Source organism: Stenella coeruleoalba, assembly GCF_951394435.1.
Source record: "Stenella coeruleoalba genome assembly, chromosome: 16".
Lineage (NCBI taxonomy): Eukaryota > Metazoa > Chordata > Mammalia > Artiodactyla > Delphinidae > Stenella > Stenella coeruleoalba.
Window position 1 is genome coordinate 74,222,025 of NC_137162.1, and position 12,338 is coordinate 74,234,362.

A 12,338-nucleotide genomic window follows, 5' to 3' on the forward strand; every position below is an offset into this window, starting at 1 on the left:
TTGTTTTCTCAAGCATTACTGTTCACAGCTGCTTTCTTAAACTCAGGCTTATGCTAGAGGTAAAAATTGTGAACTTAGCCTCTATTTTGTATGTAAATAATTGTTATTAGAGAAACATGTGGCTGGCAAAAATACTGTTGGCTTCTTTACTGAACAGACCATTCAGTAACAATGGCCATACCCATTAATATACACCAGGACATAGTAGAGAAGATGTGTGTACAGTTGACCTTTGAACAACACAGGTTTGAGCTGTGTGGGTCTACTTATATGTGGATTTTTTTCAATAGTAAATACTACAGGACTATATGATATATGGTTGGTTGAATCTGTGAATGTGGAACCATGATACAGAGGCCAACTATAATTTATACTCTTATTTTCAACTGCACAGAGGTTCAGTGTCCCTAACCCCTGCGTTATTCAAGGGTCATATAGCATGACACTTTAAATGTGTCACATATAATCTCACATAAAATATATATTGTGTTTGGACTTCCCTGGTGACACAGTGGTTAAGAATCCATCTTCCGAAGCAGAGGACACGGGTTCAAACCCTGGTCTGGGAAGATCCCACATGCCATGAAGCAACTGAGCCCATGCGCCACAACTACTGAGCCTGCACTCTAGAGCCTGCGAGCCACAACTACGAAGCCCATGTGCCACAACTACTGAAGCCCACGCGCCTAGAGCCCGTGCTCCACAACAAGAGAAGCCACCACAATGAGAAGCCCACGCGCGCACCGCAACAAAGACTAGCCCCTGCTCTCCACACCTACAGAAAAGCCCACACGCAGCAATGAAGACCCAACGCAGCCAAAAATAAATTTAAAAAAATATATATATATAGTGTTAAAATATAAAAGACTGCAGTGATATTTACAATGATAATTATGTCATAATGGTCATTAAATTAAGGATCTTGATGTTTTAGTTTGATTCTATTGGGTTCCAGTGAAAATTTTAAACACGGAAAATATTATACAATACACTCATATAAAAGTCTCCCACAGCTGAAGGAATTTGCACACATACATAACGCTGTATACATGATTCATTCGAAATATTTGTGATATTTTACAAAAACACATGTACTACAGCGGCTACATACATATAAATATTTTATTATATTTAGCAAAAGTTTTGTTACCAAAACATTTTTCTAAAAAAAATTTGTTTTCTAAATTGTTTCCCTCAGTAAAAATTCTCTGAACTGTAATAAAGTATGTTTTACTGAAAACTTTCAGAAAGCCAAACGTTTATAAAGTTTTACTGTACTCTGATTTACCTGAGGTTCAGTGAAATATCACCTTTTAGTAAAGCCTTTCTACATTTGTTGTAACCAATAGATTTCTTGACTCTGATTTTTCCCATTACAGTGAGTTTGATTCATGGATGAGGCTTCTAAGCACTCAGGATTTTGACAGGAGTCTCCACTCTTGTGTGAGTTCACCAACATACAGTGCATACAGACCTCTCAATGGAAGGCAACTACATTCCTACCCCACAGAGAACAGAGAACACAAAGGACTGCCACGGAGCCCATTATGTCTCAGACCTAGAAGTGAATGACATCATTATGCTCACATTCCATTGGCCAGTTCTCATTCACATTGTCCAACGTGGTTGCAAGAGAAACTCAGAAATACAGACTAGCAATGTGCTGAGTAGCAAAATGAAATGTATATTGATAAAAACACTGCCAGGGTTTCTTCCGTGTGAGTTCTCTGATATAAACTGAAGGCTAACTTCTGGCAGAAGGACTTCTCACATTCATTACATGCATAGAGTTTCTTCCCCAGATATAGTTTCTGTCATACCAAAGGCTCTGAATTGTGGGAGGAGTGTTTTGTATAAATGTCTTTACATTGTTTCTCTTCTGTGTGTATTCCCTGATGTGTGGCAAGAGTGGGTCTGTGGCTGAAGGTCTTCCCACACTCATTACAATTATAGGGTTTCTCCCCTGAGTGAATTCTCTTATGTTTAACGAGGGATGAACTATTATAGAAAGATTTTCCACATTCGTTACAATCATAGGGCTTCTCTCCTGTGTGTGTTCTCTGATGTACATTGAGGGAGGCCTTCTGGCAAAACATTCTCCCACGTTCGTTACATTCATAGGGTCTCTCCCCTGTATGAATTCTCTGATGTTGAATGCGTTGTGACTTTTGGCAGAAAGCTTTCCTGCATTTGTTACGTTCAAAGGGTTTCTCCCCGGTATGAATCCCCTGATGTTTACTGAGGGTTGACTTCTCAGAAAAGGTTTTCCTACATTCAACACATTCGTAAGGTTTCTCCCCTGTATGAGTTCTCTGGTGTTTAAGGAGAACTGACTTCCCACAGAAGGTCTTCCTACATTCACTGCATTCATATATTTTCTTCCCGTGTGAAGTCTTTGATGTTTATTGAGGGTTGACTTCATATAATACATCTTCCCACATTCACTACATTCGTAGAGCTTCTCCCCTGAGCCTATTCTCTGATGTATAGTAAGTTTTGACTTTATACTGAAGAATTTCTCAAACTCATAACATTTATAAGGTTCTTCTCCTGTGTGAGACCTCTGATACACAGTCAAGTCTGACTTTTGGGAGAAAGATTTTCCACACTAACTACATTTATAAGGCCTCTCCCCTGTGTGTGTTCTTTGATGTTGACGATGGAGAGCTGACTTCTGGTAGAAGGTTTTCTCACACTTAGTACATTCACAGGGTCTCTCTCCTGTATGAATTCTTTGATATACAGTGAGGGCTGGCTTATGGTAAAAAGATTTCCCACATTCATTACATTGATAGGGTTTTTCTCCTGTCTGTGTTTTCTGGTGTACTGTGAGGTTTGACTTCTGGAAGAAGGCTTTTCCGCATACGTTACGCTCGTGGTATTTCTCACCCATGTGAAGTCTATGACGTTTCTTCCAGAGGACTGACTTATCACAGGTTTCCCCACATTCATTAAGTTTATAGTGATTCTTCCCTGAGTAAATTACCCCATGTAACATGAGGTTTGACTCATCCTTGACCGTTTTCTCACATTCACCATAATCACAGAGTTTCTCTCTTGTGTGAGTTCATTCTTGAGTAATGAAGAGGGCATTATCGTGGAACGCTTTAATGTGTTCATTATATTCAAATAGTTACTCCACACTGTGACTCTCCTGTTGCTGAATAAAATCCTCATTATGATAGCAAGTGCTCCCATTTTTATTAAAATCATTAAGTTTCTCTCCAATATGAGTTTTCTCATGATTAATTTCAGGAATCAATTTCTCGCACCCATTGGTATCATCAGATTTCTTTCCTGAATAGTTTCTATTATTATTGGTTAACTCTGATGTATTTTCTAAACTGATTCCATCTAGGTTATATTTACTGGGCATTCTTCTGGAAGGAATACAGTCTATGCAAAAATTAAATGGTTTTCTTAATACATTCTCTTTCACAGTAACTACTTTTTTGTTATTGATAAATGCAGCCTGCCATAAATGTCTGTCTTGGTTTTCTTTGCTCTTTATCATGCCATCAACTTTCAATTCACCTAAAAATAAGAAAAATTAAACATACATTATGAATTAAACTACTTATAAAATTGGGCTAATACACAAATACTATTTATCTGACTCTTTGGTTTCAGAATCATTCTTTTGAAATAAAAGTTCCATATAAATGTTTCCATTTCCTCCACTTTTCTGAGGAGCTGAGGGGACGGGGTGACAGTGAACCAACTAATCAAAGCTCCTGGGGTAGAAAAGGGGAGAGTAAAGTTGGCAATGAATGTACATATATTTATGTGGCCCTTCACGAATATACCTTCCAAAATGGATAGAAGGGGTGAAAGAAACATCAGGAATAGAGAATTAAAGGTTCAATAAGAATGGATGAATTACAAAGAGTGGAATTCACAGTAAAATATGCCCAATCAAGAGAATTATGCAGTAAATGTGACAGGGAGCACAAGTAGACAAGGATGTTGTTCTAAGAAATTACCAGAGGAATGAAGTATTTAGAGGAGGTAGATTAGAGTCCATGTGCCAATTTTGTTAACCCCACTATCAACATACACCCAGAACTCCATCACTTTATACACTCTGTCCCCCTAAACCTAGTCAATGGCATTATCTCTTTTCCTGACTGGTCTCCTTGCTTCTACTCTTGCCACACCTGTACATCATTTTCTCACAGGGCAGTCAGGTTCCTGTGTCTGTTTCCTGCTAATAAGTAAATTCCCTGAGAGCAAGGGACTTATTTCACCCACTGCTGTATCTCTTTCATTTAGAGTATGATTGGCATGGACCAAGTGCTCAAGCAGTATTGGTTAAGTTAATTAATTAATTAACTCCTGAAAACAAAAGGAGTCCTTAATAGAAGGGAATGTGGGCAACTGAGAATGCTTAGAGGAAAGGGGACTAACTAAGATAAAATATTTATTATGAGATAGGAATGAAATTCAAGGTACAGGTAATAGGGATTAAACTACTAAAAAGCCAAGCGAAAAAGAAAACATTTATGTGTGAGACTATATCTGGTGGTGAATTTAGGTATCTGAGGCATGTAGGCTAAACATCCTTAGTCAATTCCAAACAGATGGAGCCTCTAAATAGATTTGTTCAAAATGCTCCAAAGATGCTTATATCTAAAACAACCACCTGGGATCTAATTTCCCCTGGATTACTCACCTGGGTAACAATGGCTTGCAAATTCTTCCTCTAATATCCATGGTGCTTCTTGCTCTAACTTGAAGATCTCCTCTGGTTTGGCAATGCGATGCCCTGATAGTGGAAAGTGATACAGGACATAGAGAACACTGCCTGGCTTCAGGAACTCAGAAGAAAAACCAAGGACCAGCTTCAGGAACTGCACAATGAAGGAGCCCACTGGAATCTTTCAATGGGGAGGTGAAAACACAAACAATATTCCTAGTGTCCAAACCTAAATATCATTAAACTCTACAAAAGATCCATATGCTTTGGTAACAAAGAAAGGATAGGTCTGATGTTGTTACTTAGAGAAGCTCTGCTTACCCAATGAGATGAGGATTCTGTAGTTCTCCAGCGTCACATCCCTGCACAAAGTCCTCTGATCAGGGTCCAGCTGACCCCACTCCTCCTGGGTGAAGTTCACAGTCACATCCTCAAATGAAACTGATCCCTGTAAGAGCATATATCTGATCAATCTGAAATATTCACAACTGTATGACAGAGAAAAGATATTTAGGAACTAATTCCTCACCATGTTCACTGTTGAGTTTATTAGAAAAAGTTTTTATGTTTACCATATTCCCTGTTTTGTGTATACGTGGTGGGACAAAGAGAAACATAGTGAAAATACCCAATTAATCTATTAATTCATGCGTAATGTTGTCAGAGCGGAAGAAATTTTCCTCCACCCTTCTGGGTTCTTCTGGCTGCTCTAAGAATTAAATTGACATGAGAGTTTTACCTCTTCATTTCCAATTTGGATACCACAGAGATATAAAAAAAAATCGTAAAAGAGGCTTTGACACAGTTATATGCCAACAAATTGGACAACCTAGAAGAAATGGACAAATTTCTAGAAACACAGAGCCTGCCAAGACTGAGTCAAGAGGAAACAGACAATTTGAACAAAACAACCACTAGAAGTGAAATTGAATCTGTAATTTAAAAACTCCCTTCAGGAATTCCCTGGCAGACCAGTGGTTAGGACTCAGTGCTTCCACTGTAGGGGGCACGGGTTTGATCCCTGGTCAGGGGATCACAGGGGAATTCTACCAGATACATATCTCAAACTATTCCAAAAAACTGAAGAGGACGGAACACTCCCAAATTTATTCTATGAGGCCACCATTACCTTGATACCAAAACCAGACAAAGACACTACAAAAAAAGAAAATTACAGGCCAATATCTTTGATGAATACAGATGCAAAAATCCTCAACAAAATATTAGCAAACCAAATCCAATGATATGTAAAGAGGATCATACAACATGACCAAGTTGGATTTATTCCAGGGTCACAAGAATAGTTCCACATTTGCAAATCAATCAATGTGCTACACCACATGGATAAAAGGAAGGATGATATTCTCTAGGTCAAGCTTGTTTTCTGTATCTATGAGTCTGTTTCAGTTTTGCATATGCATTCATTTGTATTATTTTTTAGATTCTGCATATAAGCGACGTCCTACAGTACTTGTCTTTCTCTGCCTGACTTATTTCACTAAGCAAATATTCTCTAGGTCCATCCACATTGCTGCAAATGGCAGAATTTCATTCTTTTTTATGGCTGAGTAACACACAGCTTCTTAATCCAATCATCTGTTGGTGGGCTCGTGGGTTGCCTCCATGTCTTGGCTATTATATATAAAGTTGCTATAAACATTGGGGTGCATGTACCTTTTTTTTTCAAAAGATTTTTTTGATGTGGACCATTTTTAAAGTCCTTATTGAATTTGTTACAACATTGCTTCTGTTTCTTATGCTTTGGTTTTTTCGCCACGAGGCATGCGGGACAGCTCCCCGACCAGGGATCGAACCCATTGGAAGGCGAAACCTTAACCACTGGACAACCAGGGAAGCCCTGCATGTACCTTTTTGAATTAGTGTTTTCATTTTTTTCTGGGTATACACCCAGGTGTGGAATTCCTTGGAGAGTATGGCAATTCTATTTTTAGGTTTTTGAAGAACTTCTATACTGTTTTCCATAGTGGCTGCACCAATTTACATTTCTACCAAGGGGAGAGGGAAAGGAGGAGGGGTATGGGATTAACATAAACAAATTACTATGTATAAAATAGATAAGTAACAAGGATATACTGTATAGCACAGGAAATTATAGCCATTATCTTGTAATAATCTATAATGGAGTATAATCTGCAAAAATACTGAATCACTATGCTATATAACTGAAACTAATATAATATTGTAAATTAACTATACTTCCATAAAAAAAATAAACTGACATGAGAGAGATTAATAAAAGAAAATCAAACAAAAGTTTAATAAAATGTATACAGCAGAGAGACCCAGGAAAGCTAAGTAACTTGCCAAAATGGCTGAAACCCTCACTTTAAATACCATCTTGAGCAAAAGATAAAAAAGGATGTTAGTGGTAGTGATTTGGGACTTCAAAGGGGAGGAAGGCAATTTACACGGAAATGGAAAAGCAAAAGTTTGGTGAACAAAGGTTTACTGGGCCTGCAGAGACAATGGGACACAGAATAGACACTGATCTCTAGGCCCTGTAGAGCACAGGTCCCCAAACCCTGGGCTTTGGACCGGCACAGCAGGAGGTGAGTGGTGGGCAAGAAAGTGCTGCTCCCCATTGCTCCCCATCACTCACATTACCGCCTGAACCATCCCCGAACACCGCCCCCATCCCATGGAAAAACTGTCTTCCACAAAACTGGTCCCTGGTGCGAAAAAGGCTGGGGACCGCTGCTGTAGAGTTTCCCCAACCACATATAGCCTTCATTCTTTGCAGCTTCTCTGGTGACAGCTCTACTCCAGGAATAGGCCCTATATCTAAATTCTTTAGGTAAAAAGAAAGACTTCCTGAGTCTTCTGTTTCTTAAAAATAATCAGCCTAACGTATATACAGTGGTATATTACTCAGCCATAGAATGGAAAAAAATTGAGTTGTTGGTCATGAGGTGGATGGACCTAGAGTCTATCATACAGAGTGAAGTAAGTCAGAAAGAGAAAAATAAATACCGTATGCTAACACATATATATGAAATCTAAAAAAAAAAAAACGGTACTGATGAACCCAGTGGCAGGGCAAGAATAAAGATGCAGACGTAGAGAATGGACTTGAGGACATGGGAAGTGGGAAGGTTAAGCTAGGAAGAAGTGAGAGAGTGGCATGGACATATATACACTACCAAATGTAAAATAGATAGCTAGTGGGAAGCAGCCGCATAGCATGGGGAGATCAGCTCGGTGCTTTGCGACCACCTAGAGGGATGGCATAGGGAGGGTGGGAGGGAGACGCAAGAGGGAGGAGATATGAGGATATATGTATACAAAGTCGATTCACTTTGTTATACAGAAGAAACTAACACAACATTGTAAAGCAATTATACTCCAATAAAGATGTAAAAAACTAATAATAATAATCAGCCTAAATTCATCCTCATGCCAAAGAGACACATTTTGGTGTGGCAAATTTTGCTCCCTTACAGTGTATATACATACATAGATGTCCACACAAGCATAAAATACATTATATGTATGAAAGTGTCCTAGTTTCTGTGGATATATAAAGTACATAAAACACTGTTTCTACCCTCAGAAAGCTTAGAAACTGGTATGGATGCAAACTGGATTAACAAACAGCATAAAATCAGGAGAGAACTGAGTTTGGGGCTTCAGTGATATAAAATGCCCTGGTCTAGGGACTTCCCTGGCGGTCCAGTGGTTAAGACTCCACGCTTCCAGTTCAGCGGGCACGGGTTCGATCCCTGGTTGGGGAATTAAGATCCTGCATGCCGCATGGCATGGCCAAAAAATAAACAAATTTTTAAAAATGCCCTGGTCTGTTCAGGGAATAGATGATGTGTAATCTTGGGATTATTCCTTTACACAAAAGTGCTCCTAAGTCTCTGATAACCTACACTGCCAGGCACAACTTTTAAGCATCTACAAATTTGTGTTAATAGATAGGTATGTATGAATGTTTATGTCTATACAGATAGTCCAACTTCGCATGGTTCTAATAGGCATGAATTTCAGTCACCACAATTTAGTTAAATAACACCAGCCCAACAACACGGGTCAGATTTTTAGTTACTAGGATAACTGTAATTGCACAAAGTAGAAACTGCTTGTTTTTCAGTCCACAAATCACTACGAGATAACAGACACACATCATGAACAATGATCAATCATGTCGGTTTTTCCAAAGTCTGCCTGTGACTGGTTGCTGTGCATTCACCACACACAGCAAAGCATGTAGTTGTGTTGCCTCTTGTCTCTCAGCAATAAGACATTTGCAAAAACAGTTAACTGCAACAGGGAACTGGCCAACAAAGATGAAGGAGCAATAAAGAAATGAAAGGGGTTTTTTAGAAATGAAATTCAAATTGAATATAAATGGTGTTTTAGAAGAAATAGCTGTGGGACTGCTGACATTGCTGCCACTGGAGACATTCTAGACCTGCAGCTAGAGGAACTCAGGGAAGGGGAACTTGGTACTAAATATCAGCTGTATTATTTTTCAAATTCCATATATATTTATAACTGACAATTTCCAGCCTACCAATTTGCCCTACAAATTTTAGACTTGCCAGTCTCCACAATCACGTGAGCCAATTCCTTAAAATGGATGTATACATGTATGAATATATATGAGTATGCGTACATGTGTTATATGCATATATGTGTACAAACACACACACACACACACACACACACACACACACACTATTGGTTCTGTTTCTCTGGAAAACCCTGACTGATACAGGGTTTAAGGAATATTTTTCTTCACCTTGGTTTTCTTTCCATTCCATCTCCTCCCTCTCTCCCAACAGCCACCAGAAGCCAAAAGAGATGGGGAACAGAGTCTTCTCTAGAACCTTAGGCAGGAGTGCTGCCCTGACAACAGCTTGATTTCAGACTTCTGGCCCCCAGAACTGCGAGGCAATAAATTTCTGTTGTTCTAGGCCGCCAAATTTGCAGTCACTTGTTGCAGCAGCCATAGGAAACTAATATACTAACTCTTTGCAAAAACCCTATAGGAAAAAATCAACAGTTTGCTTTGAAAATATGTCTGGCCAGTGATAGGTCTTACTTACTTAACGAGGCACAAAATTCAGCTTCTGAATTTCAGATTTGGAGCGGTTGTCTCATCCTCGGATATAGTTGAAAATCCACATGGTATGAAATTAGTCAAGAACAATAGTAAGGTAAGAATTACAATGGACCGAGGAGGAATGCGTGGGGATAAGCTTTGCTAAAAGGCAACAGGAAGAAGACCATACCAAGAAGCAGACAGAAGAAATCATCACCTTACATCAACTGAGTCATGCTTTGGCTCTCTGCCTCCTGTGCCCACTAAAGAACAGTCAGAGAAGAGAAACAGAGGTAGCATTCACTTCACGCTTGTTAAGTGAGGTTGTCAACTACCACACTTTCATTAAGACAAAGAAATTTTTTTCAGACTTCAGGCCAGAAAGTCTTTATATTCCATGACGAGTTACTTTTGTTTATTCTTAGAGTCAAAGCAAAGCATTTTCCTTTTGTACAAAGTATCAGAGATAAATCTGCACATAATTATTATTGTAAAAATGAGTTATAAAATATGTGTAATATACATACTAACAAAGCAACTATGATTATCTCCATATAATTAAATGTTGACTTTTCCTTGTTTTAGATCTGTTAACTCTATATATTCCTTAATAATTTTTATCATTTTAATCTTGAATCATTTTTGCAATGGAAGACAATGTGAGAAATGAATAAACAAACAACTCACCGGGGACTTGTTCTTTTTCTGTTCCTTTTGGGAAAGTACAGAGAAGGCTGTATGTACAGCTATGGGAAAAGAAAACAGGAGTGGGTCATGTGAGATCTGGCTGCTAGGAATCTTTGAGCTTCCTAAGAACTTCTGCCTACCGGCTGGTTAAATGCCCCTCTGTGGGAAAAAGTTTCTCTGGCCTCTGAGGAGTCAGCAAGAACTATGTGGAGGGAGAATTCACATGTGCAACTCTGACAGCCAAGTTATAGAGCCTGGCTGAGCAATTTAACCCCGGATTTACTTCCTAATGATTTATTAATTTCATTTTTCTTTTAGAACCAATTCAGGACTAATTGAACAAATAATATTACATCAGAAGACAAACCATTATTTTCATCATCAACGCTGTAGAAAAAGTACTCAAGATATGTTTGCTTATATCCTACTGAGTTGCCTACCCTTCGAGTCAGAGAAATCACCCTGCAGAAAGGGATGGGGGAGTTCCTTCAGGAAAAGGTCTATTTAAAAACTTGTTTGTTTCTAACTGAGTTGTAATAAAACCTGGTGGGTGACTTACCCGTTATAACATGGACAGCCTTTTTCTACTCCTGGCTCCACCACTAACAAACTGGGCATCTATGGGCAGGTTACTTGTACACTCACAGTCAAGGTTTCTCAGCTTTGAAATGAAGCAGACACAGATGACCCTATTCTATGATGTCAGGGTAGATGCAGCAGCCAGCATCCCTCTAGGGGGCACACATCATGACGGATGTCACAGGAGAGCAGCTCAGAATTTGGAGAAAGTGAGTGGAGGCTGAAGGCATGGTATGCTTATTAAAAGCTGGGCCTAGTGATCTCTCTCTGCAGACCATGCCCACGTGAACCCTCCAAAGAATGAACACTTCCTTGCCCACCACTCTCAGGGCCCCACTCACCTATCTTTCCTGAAACTTGGTCCAGACCTTTCACCATCATGGTGAGGTCTTCTGGATGCAGTGATATTAGCGAAGCATTGCTCATTCTGAGCAGCATAAAGATTGTTACTTGCAAAGGAACAGGAACCTAGGCTTAAAGGACAAAATCATCTTATTTAGAAGTTTCATTCCGGGCTCCAAATGTCACAGAACTTACTTGTCTAAACTCCAAGGCGACTGAGGATGCTGAAGATTGGACAGTGTTGCAGTCCAAGCAACACATTATGTAGTCTGCCCCAGGGGTTCCGAGATGGCAAGAAACCCCAGAATACCTGACCACAAGGTGAGATTCACTCCACACACTTTGGGATTGTTTCCCTGTGCCCCGCGGGAAGTGCTGTGAGGAATACACTGCTGGTTTTAGGCTGGATATCTACCGTGGCTGTGTGACCTGGTGTATTTCACTTGAACCCTCTGAGCCTCAGTTTTCCTTTTTTGTCAAAATAGAAAACAGTTACATAAAGGCTGTTGTGAAGATTAAACAAAACAGCTAATGAAAACAGCAAAGTATCTTCCAAACACCTTATCAGCTAATATCAACTATACGTTATGTGCTATATGTAAAAACTTTACGTCCGTATTTTCAAAACGTATGTAAAAACTTAATCCTCAGAACAACCCCGTGTGGTACATATCAATACTCTCGTTTTACAGATGAGAAAACCTCGTCTCAGGTAGATCAATCATCTTGCCAGCAGTAATTAATTTACACCTGGCTCCGCCTGGATACAAAACTCACACCCCCCCTCCCGCAGTCGCGTGGATTCGGCAGCCTCTCGGGGCTCCGTACGTCCGCATCCCCACGACCGAGGCCGCCCCTTCCCCTGACAGAGGCGCCCCGACCCCGCCATCCCTCCTCGCAGCCGAGGCCGCCCCCATCCTTCCGCGCAGGCTCTCTCACCGGGGGTCACACCGCGGGGTTCCTTCC

General features: G+C 39.8%; 1 protein-coding gene across 2 annotated transcripts in view; it reads right to left on the reverse strand.

Moving 5' to 3' along the window:
• Positions 1-724: 724 nt before the first annotated feature.
• Positions 725-12,338, reverse strand: part of ZNF248 (zinc finger protein 248) — a 43,282-nt gene continuing 31,668 nt past the window's right edge. For both annotated transcript variants that reach the window (XM_079900104.1, XM_079900103.1), the window contains exons 2-6: positions 11,372-11,503; positions 10,452-10,510; positions 5,018-5,144; positions 4,673-4,765; positions 725-3,534 (exon numbers count right to left, since the gene is read on the reverse strand). In XM_079900104.1, coding sequence (XP_079756230.1) covers positions 3,134-3,534; positions 4,673-4,765; positions 5,018-5,144; positions 10,452-10,510; positions 11,372-11,468 — 777 coding nt within the window. In that variant the 5' untranslated portion in view covers positions 11,469-11,503 and the 3' untranslated portion in view covers positions 725-3,133. The remainder of the gene's footprint in view (positions 3,535-4,672; positions 4,766-5,017; positions 5,145-10,451; positions 10,511-11,371; positions 11,504-12,338) is intronic.